Source organism: Serinus canaria, chromosome Z (assembly GCF_022539315.1).
Source record: "Serinus canaria isolate serCan28SL12 chromosome Z, serCan2020, whole genome shotgun sequence".
Lineage (NCBI taxonomy): Eukaryota > Metazoa > Chordata > Aves > Passeriformes > Fringillidae > Serinus > Serinus canaria.
This window is the reverse complement of record NC_066343.1, coordinates 48,474,884-48,495,647: the sequence shown is the minus strand read 5'-3', so window position 1 is coordinate 48,495,647 and position 20,764 is coordinate 48,474,884. Positions and strand designations below refer to the sequence as shown.

The window sequence follows — 20,764 nt, the reverse complement described above, 5'->3', positions numbered from 1 at the left end:
GGCTAGACAGACCTGTTAGTGGGAATGTGTTCATTCTAATCCCTTACACACGGAATATTCTGAGTTGGAAGGGACCTGTAAGGATCAGCAAGTCCAAATCTTTAGTGCATGTTCCATATGGGAATCAAAGCCACGACCTTGCCATTATCAGCACCATGCTGTAATCAACTCAGCTCAAATCAAATAGTTCTAGTCTCCTCAGCAGCGAGTTGCAATCTGCTGCTAGAGACAAGTGTTAAGCCAAGGTTGTTTTGTTAAAGATGTTTTTGTTTGGTTTTGCACTGTTTCCTATTGAGAAACCATGCTTTACTTGAGAGGAGCAAAGAAATCAGTGCCTGCTTTTAATTTTGATGCAAAACCCATTTCTGTTTTAGGATGTGGTTTTCTTGCCTGTGTTCACATAATGCCCTTACTTAAAACATTTTATTCTCTGAGAAATAAAATTGTAATTTTGGAGTGTGTAGGTCCATTCTTTGTACTATTTACTAATCTGCTTTTTTTCCTTCGTTATTTGTTCTAGATCAACCGAAGAGGAATGCCTCCCAAAGGGGGTGGAGAGATACTGTTTTCTTGCCCAGTGAGAAAGGTCTTGCAGCCTGTTCAGTTCACAGACCCTGGAAAAATCAAGCGCATCAGAGGAACTGCGTATCCTTTTTGTTTGTCTGTTTTACCACTTTTAAATGGGTTTGCTTATTGAAAAGAAGTCCCCTAATTCGGAAGTCATAGACGTGCACCCATGTTTCTGAGCATGTTTCTAGGTAACACAGGCCAATATTACACAGAGGGGCCATACAGCTAGATTCTTTAGGACTGTGTCTCAAAACTCCTGTGTTCAAAATATTGCTCTTTAAAAAGCATCTGTAGGCTATTGAATAAATCCAAAGCTGAACAGCACTATTTAAAATCTTTTCGCTAGCAAGAATAAGTTAAAATACCTTTCATCCCATAATGTAGGAGCGCTTAAAGAAATCTTACTTTGTGTGTAAATTCAGTAGTGACCAATGTGCATTGAATAGGTGACATCTTGGCAGTTACTAGTTCAGCAGAAGTTAGATGGGGTGTCAGTTTAGTGTGATAGTTAAATCTTAATTCAGTTTACACCTTGCAGCACACACTGAGCTTTTTGGTATGTTTTCAAAGAGAGTTCTTTGGCTCTTTACCTTTGGTAGTACCAGTGCAGGTGAAGTGAAGGAGGTTTTATTCCACATGGAGATAAGGGCACAAAATACTCTTGGAACTCCTTACTTTTTCAAACAACTGCAAATCTAGCCAAAGTTTTTGATTGTTTGTTTCTTTTGACTTTATTTTTCTCTTGTGGCCTTTGTATGGTATCTGTCATGAATCTGCTGTCATTGTAGAAAGAAGGTAGAAATCCCTTACATGAAACTGTCTTAAGCAGTGGCCAACATGTAGTTTAATTTGTGTTTGAGAGTCCCAAACATGATTTGGCATTGATTACTCAAAAAGAAAGCAGGAATGAGGTCACGTTTTCTGCCAGAGATGTAGATTTGCAGCCTGTTTCTTCTTTTACTTCATGGCATGCCATCACAACTGTGTGTATAAACTGGATGTTTTGACTGCCTTGTCCAGTTGCAGCATTTAGATAAGTGCAGTAGTGTCAAGTAAGAGCAGTTTTACTGGATACATGTGCTGTAGAACAGAAAGGAGGCAGCTCATGGTGCTTTTGGTGATAGAGGTATATTAGTGGAGAAAGTGATTTTGTAATTCATTCTGCTCTGTAGTAAATAGGTAAGTTTCTGTGTGGAGGAGGAAGCAGTGATCATGGCTTTACTGCCGTTGTTCTAAACTGACAGTAATGTGCAGCACCATTCTGGACCACTTTGACTGATGTATCTGCTTGAATTCTGAATTTCTACCTTGCTGTAGGCTTTCCTGGGCCTTTTCTCAGGGGTATGGGTTTGCCTTTAAGCATGGTGGGAGGCAGACTCATTTTAGTTTAGCTATTAAGTGGTCCTTCAAGGCAATAGAATACAAAACATCTGGAAGGATAAGTTCTTACTTCTTTTGTATGTGTACTTTTGTTCCTCCAAGATTCATCTGAGTAAATCTTCTTCCTAATAGCTGTGGAGATCGTATTACAGCAGCCTTTCATACAATCCAAAATACTGAGAGTGTCAACTGTGCAGAGCAACCAGTTTTCTGATTATTTTTTAATGATTTTTGCCCTGAGATCCAAAAGTTTTGGGTTTGCCTACTCCACAAGAGATGGTATAGAAATTCCTCCTTCAATTTTTTTCTGTTGGAATTTTTTGTCCTTAATTTCTTATTAATCTTCCCAATTTCTCCCTTACAGAAACAGGAAGGCAAGATTTTTTTTGCTGCTAATTCACAGAAACTTCACTCAGGATCATGTTTTAATAAAACATGAAGAACAGAGCACATGGGACTTCCTCCATCATAAGAAAGTACAAGATGACAGAAGAGCAATTTAAATTCAATGAAGGGCATTTTCAAGATAGATGTTTACTTAGTAGTAATCTGTTCTTCAGCACATGTTCTGTGTACTTCACTTCAGGGTATATCAACAAAAAGACTGTAGGGAGCACTTACATGTATATGGTTCTCTAGGTATGGGAGCATGGGCAAAAGCCCATGAATAGATGTATAAAACACATGTTTTCTGAAATAATGCACTGGGGCTTCTTCACTCTTGTCAGTCTCTGCTTTCAATTTTTTCTTGTGATCACAATGGATTTCTTAGCTCAGAAATGTAGATACTCTGTCCGAGTGTCACCACAGATGGCAAACAGAATGGTGGAATCTGCAAGAGGCATCCTGAATAAATTTCTTCCAGACATCTATATCTACACAGACCATATGAAGGGGGCCAACTCTGGAAAGTGAGTATCCAGAATTTACAGGAAACAGACTTGTAATTCTGCATTTGTTTATTTGCTAGTGTGTCCTGGTCTAATTTTACTGAGTTTTAGATCACAGTCTTCTATTTTTTGTTGATTTGGAATAAATATTTCTCACAAAGAAAGAATGGATGATTCACTAGATATATTTGTTTTACTTACATAACATGGATAGAAGTGTATTTTTTTTAACAAGGAATGAAATACATCACTACTGCCACTGAGGGCATTTGGAGCTCCCTTCATTTTTCAGTCTGTTGCTTTGAAGAGAGTTTAAGATCGAGGTGCCATGATATGTTCAGGAAACCAAGATTCAAAGTTGACTGTACACCTTCTGATGGAAATAGTAGTATTAAGGATGGGACTGAGGTGTTTTAAGGAAGTGTTAAAGCAGTATGGATTGTCTTCTGCTGAGTGTCTTCTCACTAGCAAGGACTCGAAAATTAATTTATTGTACTTCCACAGATTTTGTTTAGCGACAGAACACAGAAGTGGTGGATGCGATTCAGAGAATTTTGCTGGTATCTGTCATCTCTGATGTCTTCTTCCTTGAGGTTGAAAGATTCTGGATAACTCATTTGATAGTTTTCTGTCTGTATGATCAAATGCGGGCATTCATATTTTCTTTCACTGTTTCTGCTTTTTGAAGTATTTCATTAAAATTTGTTAGATTAAAACGTTTGTGAACGTAGAAATTGTTGAAGAAATTTTTATTATTTTCTGTCTTTTCCAATCCTTCATAATTTTTAATATGCCCGGATTGTAACTTTAATGGCTCCAGACTGTTTACAGGATCAGAATTGCAAAAATATTTCTGGAAGCTGTGTAGTTTTGGGGTCTCAATTTTGTTTTTCATCTTTCTATGAAATTTTAAAAGTCAAATGATTTGGGCCAGCAACATTATTTTTATTACATGCAGCTCATGCAGAGGAGTAAATAATAGCATGGGAAGAGGAAGTGAATCACTTTCAACCTGTCTGGCTGGGTTTCTGATGCTACTGTGACATTCACCTTAAATATGAATCCATTATGACAGCAGTATCCTTGATACTAACTATTTAGTCTAATTTTGCTAAATATTGCTGCTTCCAGGGGAAGAGCTGAAACCTTAAAGAAGGGTGGTTTTGGTTTTCAGTGTTGCAGAGAAGAAACACCAGATACCTTTGAAATGTTTATCAAGCACAAATTAAATAAATGTGAAAGGTAACACTCCTCTGTTAAGAAAAACCCGAACATTTCTAGGGTTTGTATGGCTTTTTATTTTCTTTTAAATTTTTCTGTTTAAAGAGTTTGGCCCAGGAAAAGCCAACATAGGGTTTTGTGGCAACTGGTGCTGGGTTTGACTTTTCAGTACAGTTGTTAATTTTCTTTTTCCAGCGTTAATCTGTTGTATCAAACAGGACGTTTGTCATCGTATGGGAGGAGCTGTTTATGACTTGAAGGTCTTGGCTCATTACTTCAATTTTGTCCTTAAATCAAATGCACTTTTTTCACTTTCTTTCAGATCACCAGGTTTTGGCATGTGCCTTACTGCAGAAACCATCAATGGCACTATTCTCAGTGCTGAGCTAGCCTCAAACCCTCAGGGCCAGGGAGCAGCTGTGCTTCCTGAGGAACTGGGCCAGAATTGTGCTAAGCTGCTGCTTGAGGAGGTCTACAGAGTAAGTGGCCAATCAGTTTTGTATATTTGTGTATGGATGAAAGGGAAGGAGGTGATAAAATAGATAATAAAAGGATAGGTGGTTTGGTGGCACCCTCAGACAGGCTCAGATCCAAGCAGAGAAATTATCTGATGCTGCCGGTGTCTTTTTCATCCTGGTAAAAGTGGTTTTGCATGGTTCCTTTAACAGTGTAATGACTTACTGGGGCATGCTATTTCCAATGGCTGATACATGTTATTATGAGTCACAGGAGTGGCAAATTCTTCTTCTGTTGCTTTCTGTCTGCAACAAAATTCAATTAGCTTCACATGGGCTGTTACTCTTTTATGTATTTTGGATGGATAACGTAGTCCATGCTTCCAAACTAGTGGTTGGAAAGGGACATTATGAGTGGAAGAACATAGGAGAGGCAGAAGGGGAAAAAAACCCATGAAGGCTCCGTGTTTGTGATGACGATGACAACAAAGTCAAATGTGCTGAGAATTGTTGGTTGTATGAAGAATTGTCTTACTGGGTTGTTGGAAGGGAGCTAGGATGGTGTTTACTTAGGAATCCTAAGTGCAGCACAGTTTTCTTAGGCATAGCTTTTTTTCTTTATTAAAATTATTTTCATTTGTAGCAAGAATTTCAGTGGATGAGCAGCTTTCAGTGTTACAAAATGATTTGGCAAATAGCACCTTGATGAGTTTCTGATTTAATAAAGAACCTTCCAGCTTCTTTGTTTTGTATCTCCACAAATGTTTAAATAACTATGTTTTAGCATTGATAAAACACGTTTGGCCTTTAGGAGGCAGTCATCTACAAGTTTTGCTCTTTATTTTAAAAAAAACAAGTGGTTTCTCTGAACTGTAATAAGCTATGTGACTTCGCAAAGTGTTAAAACTGCCATTATTGAGATTCTATGCTAGGGAATGCAGTTAAATATAAAAAAGCCCCTCAACTTCATAAATCACATCCATACCTGTGTTAGATTGTTCATCTGTGCCCATTTATTTTTTATCTTTCCCTGTTGCAAATCTTTTATCTGTTTGAATTACCAGTTGACCACTTTTTCCATTAATTGTTACAACTACAAAAATCTTTTGGTACATTTGCTTGTGTGTACACGTCTTGGAAAACATCTTCTGGTAGTCCTATGTCCAGACCCATCAAAAATCCAGTTTCCACATACTTTTATCAGAAACAATAGTTGTTTTTTTTTCCTTTGGAAACCATTTAGCACTCATTAGATTAAAACTAGTGAGGCAGTTTGTCCAGATATTATGTTTTGCACAGAGTCAGATGTCCGAGAACATACAAAATGAAGAGGGCTAGAAAGGGCTAAAGCAAGTAACTTTCTGCTTTAGTGTATGGCAGCCATTTAAATATAACAAGTCAAATTCTGCAAAGAATAGTGAGGATCTTAAGATGACAGGAAAAAAAGTTTGAGGAAGAAGCAGGGTCAAACAAGTCTTTGAATCATAAAGTAATAGGCTGTCAGGTTTCAGTGTCTTTGAAGATCATAATCTGAGTGAGTGAGGTTGTTAGCTGTGGCTTGCTGGTGCTGCTGGAAGACTCCTTTATGTGTGGGTGACTTTTGTCCAAGAGTGACCAAAAAATGCTGAGCAGTGTACAGGCTATTTGTCCTTCACTATAGCAGCTCACTGTGAAAAAGTTCTAGTTTTCTAGCATTTTTGGCTGTTGTGGTGCTTTTTCACTGCAGTGCTTAGTCATTATTTAGCGAATTCCCCTCTCCCTCCATCATGGGCAATATGATGGGTTTTATTATGTAGTTTTCAGAATACATGCTTGAATCCGTGTATGACACATGGTCCTACAGTGCTAGCCTGAATTTTGAAAGATAAGGTTTCTTTTTAATCTTTTTTCTTTTGTATTTTTTGGGGGTTAGTTTGTTTTTTGTTTTGGGATGGGCTTTTTTAGGGTGTTTGGTTTTTGGACAATTTATTTTTTGTTTGGGGTGGTTTTTGGTTTGTTTGGTCTTTTTGGTTTTTTTTTTGCTAGGTCAGTTTGATTTAGTGTTGAATGCAGAGGGGATATAAAAACATGTAGCAAAGTACACAGTGCTTGTTTATGTTTAATGTCCTAGGTTTTTTATGTTTCTTTGCCTAGGTAAGATGTTTAATGAAAGTAAAAATCTGAAAAAGCAAGAATAGATTGCTATGAACAGGCAATCTTCAAGTGCCACATCTTTTTATACCATCTACTTGTTGAATACAGGGCTCAAGGGAGAATTTATTTTCCTGGTTTCAGATCTTCCCTTTATGGGATTATTTCACCATCTGTGTTTTCACCAGTAGGTACTATGCTCTGGGAGCTGGGAAGGGTTGACCAGACAAGGGCACCCTGAGAGTGTTGGAGACAATTCTGTGTAAAAGGGCTTTAGGTGTTGGGATCACTCACAAATCTGCTGGAGTTGCAGTTATTGTTGAAAGGGGTCCACGGACATTTTGTAAAGTGCTTGCCATTGTGTAAAGTTTACCACCTAGGAAATCTAAGGATTCGAGTCTAACTAAAAGTCCTTTTACTAAGCTTTCAAAAATATATTAGTTAGGTTGCATGATTCTTGGAACCGGCAGAGCTTTTTTAACGTACATTTGTTGATGGAAAGATGTCAGAGCTAATAGACTAATGATAAGTGGCACAGTGCCTTAATTGCAGTGGCTCTGAAAGAGGGGACAATGGAGTGACTGACTAGCATTGTCATTACAAATCCATATGCAGCTCTTTCTGAAGCTTAATTGTAGAAGGCCAGTAAGGATTTTAACTCATGCCTTTGAAAGACATGGTTTATGGGAGCTTTATGTAGAGAGTAATTGGCAGAATGGAAAGTCTGGAAGAACTGGAAAAGGATTTAATTTTTATATTCTTATAATCTTCTTCTTTTTATATTTTTTGTAATCATGAAAAATAGGGGAGTACATGTACCTATTTAAGGCTGAATTCTTTAATGAAGAAAGGCTGAGTTGCTAGGGGACCTTGAAGGGGCAGGAGGGCTAAAGCTCTTCGTTTTATTGAACTAGAGCTAAAATGAGTGAAAGATTTCATTGATGGCTTAATTTTCAAGATGGTCTTTCTTCAGTGTGGTAAGGCTTTTCTCCATCTTCTGGAAAAGAATTCAAACCCCAAATACCAAAATACAAACCCTCTGCAATAATTTGTTACCCTTTGCATAACAAATTATTGAGTCCTGCAAATATGTACCACACAGGTAAGGGAGGAAATTGTGTGCATCCCAAAATATAACAATCAAGCTGGGCTCAAGCTGAGAAGAAAAACCTTTTCGAAAAACTGTTGTCCAATATATGGAGTTGTGATATTTGTATGTACGTGTCAGCTGTAGTATTTGTACAACACTTAAGAATGGATGGGATTTTAAGGGATCTGTGTCTCATTGTCACAACTAGCTGGATTTGGCTCTGTAGTCACTGTAAACAATAATGGAGAAACTGCCATAGACTGAACTAATACAGTGTAGAAGCTGCATTCTACATTGGTAATGAGCTCCAGCTGTATTGGAGCAAACGTACCTTGGCTCTGACTTTGCCCATTCCATTTCTTTTGGGAGGGTTGTTTCTAATTTTTGACTCTTGAGTAAGTGGCAGGTGGATTGATAGAAAAAAACTTGGCCTCCTTGGAAATGTTAAGTCCTTCACTTGGCAGAAGTTGCTGTTCAGTCGTTAGGTTACAAGCCATCACTTAATGTCACTGTCTGGGAACTGCCTTTGTAGGAATGGTGTTGCAAATGAGTGGTTTAGATCACTTAAATCACTGGCAAAAGAATTGTCAAAAGCAAGTTTATTTTTTGTATAAATTTGTTGACGTGCCACAAAGTTTGATGGCAAGGTTTGCTATTGCTTATTACATAGACGAAGCACGCAAAGAAAAATTGGGTTAGAGTGAATCTACAATGATTTATGCAGAGAACAGGCATGCCAAAAGGGTAAGGATGGAAAAGGATAAGGCTGCAAAAGGGGTAAGGGAGGTCCTCCCTTTGGGTCACAGAAGTGTATCCCTTGCTAAATGTAGCCTCAGATTTGATCAACAATTTGTCTAAAGAACATAGCAGCATTTAATCATTGACTGCTGGAATGCTGACACAATCAAATACTTCTATAAGGTGCGTGTGCACCAGTGCACACAGTGTGGGAAGAAACAAGATGATCTGAAGACCTGCATGCAGTCACAGGGCTTTGATCTTATTGCCGAGACAGAGACATGGTGGGATAGTTCATGTGACTGGAATGTTGGCATGAGGGGCTACACCCTCTCAGGAGAGACAGCCCTGACAGTGTTGAGCTCTGTCTTGGTGAGGATGATGAGCTTATGGGTCAGGATAAAACAGCAGACTATTGCTGTTGTGGGTGTTTGCTGCCTGACCAGGAGGAGAAAGTGAGGCCATCTACAGGCAGCATGGAGCAGCCCCAAAGTCACAGGCCCTGGTTCTTCTGGGGGACTTGACTCCCTTGACATCTGCTGAACCAGCACAGTGAAACACGAACAGCCCAGGAGATTCCTGGAAAGCACGGATGACAATTTCCTGACACAGGTAGTGGAGGATCCCCCAGGCAATGGTGTGCTGCTCAGCTGATACTAACAAACAGGGAAGGCCTGGCTGGAGGTGTGACCATGAGAGTGGGGAATTCAGTTCCAGACGAGGAGAACGCAGGACAGTCACCAACCACAACCACAGACTTCAGGAGAGCTAACTTTAGCTTCTGCAGGGAGATCTGCAGGGAGAATGCCATGAGAACAAGCCCCACATGGTCCAAGAGACTCTGAGGGGTCCAAGGATCACTTCCTCCAGGCTCAGGAACAATGCTTCCAAATGTGCAAGAAATTGGGCAAAGGGGAAGAGATCTGATGGATAAATAAAGAACTCTTCTCATTATCAAGGGTAAGCAGGAAACACACAGGAACTGGTAGCAGGGTCATGTTACTTGGAATTAATATAGAGAGGTTGTCAGAGTATGTAGAAAAGAGACAGGGGAAGCCAAGGTCCTCCACCTGAAATTAAGTCTGGCAAAGAATGTCAAGGAAAGCAAGAAAGGATTTTTCAAATACATCTGTAACAAAAGGAAAAAGGATAATGTAGGCCTGATACTAAATGGAAGTGGGACCCTGTTAACAGAGGAGGCAGAGTTAGTGAGTGCTGCCTTTGCATCGGCCATCACTGACAAGACCAGCTCTCAGGGATCTCTGCCCCAGGAGACTGGGGACAAGGAGGGCTTAATGAAGACTTTCCCTTGCCCAAGGAGGACTGAGTTGGAGTCAGGCAAACCTGGCATCCACAAGTCCATGGGCCCTGATGGGATGCACCCAGAAGTGCTGAGAGAGCTGACAGACACCAAGGTGAGCAATTTACAACCATCTTTGAGATGCTATGGTGATCAGGAGAAATGCCTGAGGGCTGGAAGGAAGCAAACATCACACTAGGCATAAGAAGGGAAAGAAGGACCCAGGAAGCTACCAGACAGTCAGCCTCACATCAATCCTTGTAAAAGTGATTCTGGTGGCCATTTCTATCCACATGGAGGACAAGAAAGTGAACAGGAGTAGTGAGCATGGATTCATTAAAGATAAATCATACTTGACTGACCTCCATCTCTTCTATAATGAAACAACTAGAAGAATGGGTGAGGGAAAAGCAGTGGATATTGTCTACCTTGACTTCAGCAAGGCTTTCAAAACTGTCTGTCACAACATCCTCATCGGGAAACTCAGGAAGTGTGGATTAGATGAGTGTACAGTGAGGTGGATTAAGAACCAGCTGAATGGGAGATCCCAGGGGGTTGTAATCAGTATTGCAGTCTGTCTGGAGGTCTGCCACTGGTGGTGTCCCCAGAGTTCAGTGCTGGTCCCGTATTGTTTAACTTCACCAATAACTTGAACAAACTCACAAATGTCTTCTCGGTGAGTTCAGTCATGACACAAAGCTGGGATCAGTGACCGATACCCCAGAGGGCCGTGCAACCCTTCAGAAGGGCCTCGACACGGTGGAGAGATTGTCAGAGAAGAATCTCCTGGAACTCAGCAAAGGTGAATGCAGGGTCCTGTATGTGGGGAAGAATAACCCTGGGCACTAGGAGAGCCTGGGAATGACCACTGGGGAATAGCTGTCTGTATCCAAGGGACAACACATTTTCCAGGAGCCAGCAGTGTGTCCTGGTGGCCAAGAGGGCCAATAATACCCTGGGGTGCATTAGGAAGAACACTGACAACAGATTGAAGGAGTTAATCCTGCTCCTCTACTCAGCCTACATATGGAATGTGTTCAGTTCTCAGGACAAGAGAGACATGGTGGTCCTGGAGCAAGTCTAGAGGAGATGACAAAGATGATTAAAGGACTGGAGCATCTCTCTTAAGAGGAAAAGCCAAGTGAGCTGCACCTGTTTGATGTTGAGAAGAGGTGACTGAGTGGGGACCCTGTCGATACATCTGAAGGGAGGGTGTCAGGAAGATGGATCCAAGCTCCTCTTGGTGATGCCAGGCATTAGGGCAATAGGCAACAGACAGAAACTGCTGCACAGGAAGTTCCACCTGGATGTGAGGAAGATATTTTTACATATCCTCTACGGTGCAGGTGATTGCACACTGGAACAGGTTGCTCAGAGATTGTGGAGTCTCACGCACTGGAGATACTCAAGGACAGTCTGGATGCAATCCCGTGCCATGTACTCCAGGGCAATCCTGCTTGAGCAGGGAGACTGTACCAGCTGACCTGCTATGGTCCCTTCCAATCTTAATCATTCTGTGATTCTGTGACTAACATTTACAAAATGATTCAGTAAGATTTTCTATAAGCTCAGTAGCAACTTAGTTGAAAAATTAAGAGATGGCAGCATTCATACTATGCTTGCTGTAGTATATTTAAATCTATTCATACATGCCCACAGATAGACATCAAGATGTATATAAAAAGGTTAAAAATTCCCCTCAAGTTCAGTAAAATATGTCAGATGGCTTTGTACCTGTAAACACTTGAAGGGTTAAGCTTTGAGGGTTGAGTGTATCAGCGCAGGCCCTGTCAACAGCTTTTGGTGATTGTTCTCCAAGTACTGAAGACTTGAGGGTTGTTGAGCTTCAAGAGGTGTACCACTTCAAGGGAGGTGCTGGTGCAGCCTTCTGTGGCCTTGGAGAGCCTAAAAGACCCTCACTTAGTACTGCTGCCAGTAGGGTTGTGAGATGCTTGGCTTTAGCCTTCTGTCATTCTCCATTCTGGCCACAGTCTGGGTCAGTTGTTACTGGAATTTTTGTCAAAAGGTGCAGTAATAAGAATATTGTTCTAGCTGGGCTGTGATTTAAACAAAAATAATGTTCCAAGACTGTCCATAAGAAAACAGCATTTTGTTAGGCAGAACTTCCTAGGAGTGGACTGTTTCTGGTAAGCTAAAAAGGAGCTTAACTGCCCAGGAGCCATTAATCAAGGTCAGTGTCTACTGAGAATTCCTGAGGAGATGGTGGAGTGGCTCAAGGGGACACTGCCACAAACGTGTGTAACAGATTGCTGCTGCACAGCAGTACTGGGCATGACTGACTCACTGCAGCAGTGTTGTAGGGAGCTTATGGAAGCAGTTAGGACATGATGGTTGCATTGTGTTTTGTTTCTTAGGACGTGGTCGTCTCATGCTGATTGAAGCTTTTGTATAAATTTGGTTATAAAAGTAGATACCTTACAATGTTTTCAGCTGTAGAGAAACAAAACAAGCTCAGAAAAGGTGAAGTTTTCATCCAAGTAAGGAGAAGCATTTTGAATTACTAACCAAACTACAACTACAGAAAGTCAGGAATAGTCCTTACCAAACTCTTATCTGCTTTGGTATGTGTTTCTCATTGGCAAATGCAGCTGGTGAGATCTGTGGCTTTAGATTGCACCAGCAAATTGTGCAAGTACCCTGTTCACTCAAGATAAAGCAAAATTTTTATCAGTCCTATTGGTGGCATTAGGTTGAGTATGTGAACTTCATTTTGGTATGACAAGTTCACACAGTTAAGAGGGCAAGTACTGCTGTAAGAACATGTTTTAGGAGTTGGGTCATGCTAGTGAATGTAATAGAGGTACTTATTTTGCTGTGCTGTAGTTCATTGGATGTAATGCACAGACTTTTTTTCAAAAGAATGGAGCTGCAGCTTGTCACAAAGAAGCAAGGCCATCTTGAAAATAAGGTCTTCAGTATCCCCCCTTAGAAAGGCTCTCCCTTTCTGCCTCTCACTGAGTAAAATTGCTAACGTTGTCTCATTGACTGATTCTCTTAATCTATGTAGTCCAAAATATATTTTCTCCCTTGCCTTCTTGGATGAAGGCAAGGGAGAAAATTATGTCTTGAAATTATGATAGGTTACCTTCCTTGTCAACTGTCAGTTTACCTCACTAGAGAATTTGGTTTTTAAAAGGTAAGGTTTTGGTTTCAAGAGAGCCTATTCTGAGGACTTAGCATTAAGTCTGATGCAGCAGAAAACTGTTCACAGATTTCATGTGGCTGGCTGGTCTCTACAGCAGCCTTGACTGAAAGTATCCCTTTAAATTTACATTCCAGCTTTGTAAACAATTCTTATTTCTAATTCTAGCCTTCCAGTTCTAATTCATGTTTGCATCACAGTAAACACTTTCCCCATACAGAACAATTTACCTTGCATATGACTTACTACAGTCAAATATTTACAGGAGTGTGTGTATGGTTCTACTTAATTTTATGTATGGCTCTTTCACTAGGAATAAAAACATCTTCTGTTTTAATGATAGAGGGGAAATGTTTTACAAGTGTAAACTCGCAAAGTTGGCAGCAAAGGTTTTTGTGGATAAGTGCTAAGTAACTTTTAACTTGCTGTTTTGCACCTGCTAACACTGAACTATTTGTCCAAATGTTACTATTATCATAAAGTGCTGGAATTCATGGATCTTCAGATGCATGTCAACTAGAACTAATACCTCTTTTCAATTTACTGCAAAGAAATTGTTCAGTGTTTACATTCTGAGGTGTTAAAACAGATTAGGAGGGATATTTAATGAGACCCTCTAATGGGTTTTGTTTTAGTTCTGTTCTTTTCCTAGCCTGCCATGTGAAATTAATTTTTCATTGTTAAAAAACTCTAGATTTTTATGTTCTTGGCCCTTAAAAATTGGGAGTGGTATTTCACCCTTTTAGGTGTATCTTTTGGCTTTGTTATTTTCCTCCCATCCCAATTTCTGGTTTGTACAGAGATTAATTATTAAAACATTTTGGTTTGCAGGGCGGCTGTGTAGATTCAACAAATCAGAGCCTTGCTCTGCTCCTTATGACCCTTGGACAGCGGGATGTTTCCAAAGTCCTGTTGGGACCTCTGTCTCCCTACACGTAAGTTGTTTTTTCAGTTCAATTACACAGTCTTGTTTTAATTCACTAGTTTTATTGCACAGCTATTTTTATATATGGGAGACTTTGCCTATGGTAACAAATAGAACAACTTGTACCTGACTTCAAATGAGACAAGTGGTGGAAGTTGCCTAGGGTTTGTTTCTACATGTTAGATGAGTCCCTTACTGTTCTATATTATTCCTGTTTCTGAGAATTGCAGAGACAGGGTTTATTGATGGTTCTTGACGTGGAATGTATGTGTACATCAGTTGGCTTTTTGTTGCCTAGTGTACACTACTATGTTTTCCCTGGTGATCTCTCTCTAGCTGTGTCATTAAATGTCATATTTCAAATGGCTAGCCAAGCTGTAAAGCTGGGATTCTTCCTATGAAACAGGTTAAGACTTCAATTCATGGAGCTATGTGCTATTTTAAGGTTTTATTCGGCAGCAGAATCCTGTCTGGTCCTTCAGTCTCAGTTTTTACTAAAGCTTTGTCTGTAGCTGGTAGTTGTTCAGGGGATAGAAAAGAAATTATTTTCTTATATTGCTAGTTGTAAACACAGGTTACAGAATCACAGAATCATCAGGGTTGGAAAAGACGTCTAAGATCAAGTCCAGCTTTGATTGAACACTATTTCTCAACTAGACCGTAGTACTAGATCTGGTTGTTTCTTTAACACTTCCACAGATTGTGACTCTACCACCACCATGGGTGGCCCATTTCAATTCTTAATAGCCCTTGAAGTGAAAAAACTTCCTGATGTCTAACCTGAACCTACACTGGTGCAGCTTGAGGCCATTTCTTCTAATCCTGTCACTTGTTGCCTGGGAGAAGAGACCAAATCCTCACCTGTCTACAGCCTCCTTTCAGGCAGTTGTAGAGAGAATAAGGTCTCCCCTTTTCTCCGGGCTAAACACCCCAAGCTCCCTCAGGTGTTCCTCACAGGACTTGTGCTCCTTCACCAGCTTTCTTGCCCTTCTCTGGACATGCTCCAGCACCTCCACATCTGTCTTGGAACAAGGGGCCCAGAACTGAGCACACGATTCAAGGTGTGGACTCACCAGTGCTGAGTACAGGGGGACAATCCCTGCCCTGCTCCTGCTGGCCACACTGTTGCTGGTACAGGCCAGGATGCCATTGGCCTTCTTGGCCACCTGGGCACTGCTGGCTCATGTTCAGCTGCTGTCACCAGCACCCCCAGCTCCTTTTCCTGTGGGCAGCTTTGCAGCCACTCTGCCCCAGCCTGTGGCACTGCCTGGGGTTGCTGTGACCCAAGGGCAGGACCCAGCACTGGGACTTGTTGGACCTCACACCACTGGCCTTGGTCCATGATCCAGCCTGTCCAGATCCCTCTGCAGAGCCCTCCTGCCCTCCAGCACTCCCTACCAGCTTGGTGTCATCTGCAAACTGACTGAGGGTCACTCAGTCCCCTCATCCACATCACTGATGAGGATGGTAAACAGAACTGGCTCTAGTGCTGAGCCCTGGGGAGCACCACTGGTCACAGGCCACCAGCTGGATGTACCTCCATGCACCACCAATCTCTGGGCCCAGCCATACAAATGGTTTTTTACCTCGTGAAGAGGGTACCCATCCGAGCCATGGGCTGTTACTGTAGTTCCCTGGGTCCTCCTTCTGACCCTGCTGGTATGAGCATCGCACTGACTAACTTCCAGTCCTCTGGGACCTGCTCAGTTAGCCAGGACTGATGCTACATGATGGAGATTTTCTTGGTGAGTGCTTCTGCCAGCTCCCTCAGTACCTTTGAATGAATTCCATCCAATCCCATAGAATTCTGAGTGTCTAAGTGGCTCAGTACTTCATCATGTATTACAGAAAATCTATTCTGCTCTCTGTACCCCAGCTAGAGGGCTGGTTGCCCTGAGGATGAGTCTTACTGTTAAAGACTGAGGCAAAGAAGGCATTGAGGACCTCAGCCTTTTCCTCTTCCTTGGTGACAATGTTCCCTTCCACATCCAGTGAAGCATGGAGGTTTTCCATGGCCTTCCTCTAGTTTTTAATGTATTTATAAAAACACCTTTTATTATCTTTCACAGCAGTGGCCTAATTGAGTTCTAGGAGAAACTGGTTAGGGAAACAAGTTATCAAAAAAAAAATTTATCAAAACAAATTTATCAAAACAATTTATCAAAACAATTTATCAAAAACTTAGTTTTTCAGACTTGCAAGGGATTTATTAGATCACAGTTATTTGTAGAGACTGAGCAGTTATTCTTTAGTCAAATGAAGGGAGGTTTGTTTATCTGGCCATGGCATCAAAAAATAAGAGTATGAACTGTCCTTTTTCGGTTATCATGGTACCGGTGCTGTATACGTGAAAGGTACAGTACTGTGATAACTGAAGAATGGTGGTGCCATCACATGAGAGCTAAAAATTACCTAACTGCTCTTCTCAACTCCTGATACCTTGGAAACAACATTCATCAGATTTTGAGGGGAAGACAGGGAAGTGTCCCATTGCACAAAGGGGAAGTAATCCCCTATGAAGTAAGTATTCATGTGGAAGGCTTCAAAAGAGTAGATACTAGTGTTTGAACTGCACAGTTAAGCGTATGAGACAATCCAATCACTTGTCGTTGTGAGTATTTTTTAATCTTTTACCCATTTTTTGTTCTGTGAAAACCAAGCAAATGCCCTAGTTTGTTTTGTAATCAGGCTGAGTTCAAGTTTTTGGGTTGTCACTTCTTCCAAGCTAGGTGTATGCAGCAGGGATAAAGGTCAGGAGTACATATACTGAAGCAGCACATTGTAAAATCTATGATTCTGTGAGAATCTGTGACTCATCAGTCCTATGAGGATCTGTTCAGATAGAATGCAGCTTTTTATGCATTCAACAACTAGGGCTTTTTATGCCCTCTACTAGGGCTGTTTATAAAGGACTGGTAAATTTGGCTCCCAAGCAACTCATTGGATACAGAAGCTTATGAAGTAAATTGCAGTATTGTCATGTTCCATGTCCTTGTCCCTTCTTTTCTTTCAGAGCTGTGACATCTATGTTTAATACTTTCACCCTATAGAATCTGAACTTATTTAAAAGCTATGTTGTTGGCTTCCCTGTCCATGAATGTGACAGTTCAGCTGGCTGCTGAGAGCATCACATGGGGACAAAATGCTTTGGAAAGTGTCCTTTAGAATGAGGAAACAACTTCTTTTTACAGGAGACATCCATTGCCTCAACTAACAATGGGGAGTGGAAATGCAGGCAAGACCATGAGCAGGGCTGTCCTGAGTGGCAATGCAGCTAACAGTCTGCACAGCCAGCAGCTGCTCTGCAGTACCCCTTTCCTAATATCTGTATTTCACAGAAGTAAGTGCCTTTCTGTCAAGCTGAGCTTAAAATGAAATGCAGGGTGCTGGCCATCCCACTAAATCACAGAGGTCAGTCTGGCAGGACAGACCTGTCTGCATGCAGGTGGAGCAGCATGAGCCAGGGGTATGTGAAGGGCAGCAACAGGAAAGCCTGTTGTGCCCCAAAAGCCTGAGTGCCCCAATCCATGGCTTTGCAAGGGTTTAGGGGCTTTAAGAGGTGGGGTTAGGGTGCCTCTGCCCAGCCAAGCTGACACTTGCAGTTGCTCCCCTGAGTGGGGATGCCCACCCCCAGCTCCTCAGTCTGTCTCCTGGGAAGGTCTGTGGCAGGACTCCGGAGAGCAGTGCTGGGGCTGCCACTGCTGGCAGGCAGAGCCCCAGTGCAACTGGACCAAGAATGCACTGCTGGTGCACAGCTTCTCTCACACTGGTCTGTTAGTTGGTTGCTTTGCCCAATATGTGAAGTTCCTGTGTGCTTCTTAGTAATTCTTAGCAAGCTTTGGAGAAAAGACAGCACTTAGATAAACAGGCCTTTTACTCTTGTTGGTTTTGGCTGCAAGGCCTCCAGTGTGGCTCACGCAGCTGTCCTAAGGAGCAGCTCTGTTCAGCTGCTGCCTTGTTCTTGCCTGAACACAGAGTGTAAATTTTCAGCCAAATAAACCTTCTTTGTACCTTCACCCCCTCCCTCAGTCCTCCAGCCTGTGCCTGTGTGGTTGGCACACCCTATGCTATTATTTGAGGTGCCCACCCGTGACCCAGACCAACCTCAGAGCTAATGCAAACCTGCTTTCTGTCATGAACCCCTATTTTCCTGCCTCCTTCTCTTCTATTTTCTGGGCTTGTACCACTTGTGCTTCTACTGTTACATGACAAAGCTGGCCTTTTGCTGCTTCTGTGTTCTCCCCTGGTGTCCCCAGGCAGCCTTCCCCTTGCTCACGCCCCAGAGAGCCTTTCCCATGTACATAGGGGCTGATATTTTTCTCATTCTGCCTTTATTCAAAAGGGAAGAGAGGCAGACATGCAGGGTAGCCCAGCTATGCAAAGAGAGGTATGGGCTGAGCTGATCCCACCAACATGTTGCAGTTTCCTTATCACCTTTTAGGATTTTTCCCTGAGTCTCTGGCTCCACATGGCCTCTGTAATTTTTACAGTTTATTCTGTGCCTCCTTGCAGTACAGCATGCCACTTCTCCTGTTTTGGGCTTGGCTGCTTTCTTGTCACACTGCCAGAGCCTGTGAAAGGACCCAGCTAAGGAGAAGGCAGATACAGAGCTTGTTGTCTGTCAGCTTTACTGAAGCATTTGTGCCAGCATATGGCCATTTGCCTACTATAGCTGCAGCCAGAAACCTTGCAGCTGGGGAGGTGCGGAAGAAAAGGTGCTTTTCAGTTCTTCCTTTCAACTGTTAGTTCATTTGAGAGATGAGAAAGCTGGTGTCTGTGCTGAGGCAAGTCATCAGTCCGGGAAGGTGCAGGAGAAAGGATACCTAACATTGGGAGCAATGTTCCCACATTCACCCTGCAGAGGTATTTAGCAGATTGCCCCAGAGGTAAGTAAGATCATCCCAAGCACACACAGTATAGGTGACACAGCCTCTCTTTTTCCAGCTCCTGCCATTTTCCTCCTCTCCAATGCATATATCTGAGTGCAGGAACAGCAGCATGCCCAGCTGAAGTGTATAAAGCAATTTTGCTCCTGCAATTTTCCTTGTACTCCTTCACAATTGCTATGAATAGGAGCTGCCAAGAGGCTTTCAGAGGCCTCATGATCCCACACTGGGGACAAGCTTAGGCTTTTGTTCTCCTTCTTCCCATTTTGTGTATACTTACTCTTGATTTGTTGTAATGATGTATGTGTGATTAGCTTGCAATTATGCTTTCAGCATGTAGAGCAGACAAGCCAATGTGTGAGCGGGATGCCCACATTCCATTTCTTTCAACTAAGAAAGGTACATACCAGTTGCTGGAGGAGATTAAATCTTTGTTCAAGATTTCAATGCAAACTTGCTTGTGACCATGACTGGAAGGGTCCAAATTTCTGTCAGAAGCAATTACAAATTTTCTTTTGTAGTCTTTTGGTGGAATTGCATGTTCCCTCTTTCGGAGAAGCCAGTAAAAATGTTTTCTTGGATGTTTATTGGTTTTTTGGTTTTTTTATAGCTTTTCGTGTTACTCACTCTCCAGTCAGTGTTTTGTTTAGGATCAGTGTGATTGTTCAGTTTCTTGTTGCCTTTCTGACTGAAATGATGAAGGGATTTTTTTTTTTCCCTGAAAATGTGAAAACGGGAAGAATTCTGAGTCTGAATGTAATCCTAATGAAACATTTAACTGAGAAGTGGAGAAGTCAGTGATCGGTCAGAAATCAAACACATGCTTTGGGATCTCTCCTAAAGTATGCACCCAATCTTTTGGCCATGCCTGTTTATGCTTTATTTCTGCTTTAAACATTGAGCAGGAGAAAGGAGAATCACAAGTTGGTATGGGGTTCATACGGCCCTGATGAAGAGTCAGGATCAGGGATAAATAACTTGCCTAGCTATATTTCTCTCCTTTCTTACTTCTTCCTTCACCATTTTGTCTTGCTGTATTACCAGCCATTCCTCTCTCTGCTTCTACAGAGAGTGCAGAGGTTTCAGGAGAGGTCACTAGCTACTTCTACAATACAAGTGAGAACAGTGTTTGGAGCATGTAGCCCTGTTTCTCTGTACTAAGCAATATTTACTTATTTAATTCACCATGCTCATTGCTGGAATCTGTGTTAGTACATAATGCTATCGGACTTTCTGTTTTGTTTCTTAAATAGTATTGTTTTCTCTCATTCAGAATTGAGTTTCTGCGACACCTCAGAAGCTTCTTCCAGATCATGTTTAAAATTGAAACAAAGACCGCTGAGGAAGAGCACATGGGCGGGGAGAAAGTCTTAATGACCTGTGTTGGCATTGGATTTTGCAACCTCAGTAAAACTATAAGATAAAAAACATCTACAGACTCTGTGAAAGACAGAAAACGCTGCAAAGATCTAATAAACCCTACCTGTCTCTGTACTTACTCGGGCACAGGGAGACCTGTGATGATTCCACTGCGGGGTTACCCAAGCTCACTGCATGTAAACAATAAAGCTGACTTCAGACTGTTTAGATCTGTGCTATTTATAAATGCAATGCCAGTATTCTGTGCTGCTTGGAGTGGCTCTCTGGAGTCTCAACTGACTTGGGACTCTGCACTGTATTCCACTGAATGGGACACAAGTGCCTCATGTCACTGTACTCTCAGTCCTTAATGAGGTGAGTGCTCTGGTTTTATGTATTTACTGCTTTCACTCGTAGCTTTTTCTGAAAGGTTTAGTTAGAGAGGATAAACAAAAACAGGCTTTGCATTGCGAAACAAATGATCGCAACGGAAATATTAGATTATTGAGGTAATTGCAGAGGTAATATTGGCATGAAAATTAAAGGTATGACAGCAATTCTTTGTTTATACATTGTGTGTGTGTAGAATTTGTCAACTGCTCCACTCCTGTTTATATTTACTAAATTCACAGATCACAAAATAGTCTGAGTTGGAAA

At 41.6% G+C, this 20,764-nt stretch overlaps 1 protein-coding gene across 1 annotated transcript in view; it reads left to right on the top strand.

Annotated features, from left to right (window-relative positions):
- The window catches only part of RCL1 (RNA terminal phosphate cyclase like 1), a 31,108-nt gene extending 10,773 nt beyond the window's left edge, over positions 1–20,335 (top strand). Inside the window, exons 5-9 of the mRNA XM_030237341.2 lie at positions 521–645; positions 2,736–2,861; positions 4,384–4,540; positions 13,769–13,872; positions 20,022–20,335. Of these exons, the coding sequence (XP_030093201.1) occupies positions 521–645; positions 2,736–2,861; positions 4,384–4,540; positions 13,769–13,872; positions 20,022–20,172 (663 nt within the window). The 3' untranslated portion in view covers positions 20,173–20,335. The remainder of the gene's footprint in view (positions 1–520; positions 646–2,735; positions 2,862–4,383; positions 4,541–13,768; positions 13,873–20,021) is intronic.
- The last annotated feature ends 429 nt before the right edge of the window (positions 20,336–20,764 follow it).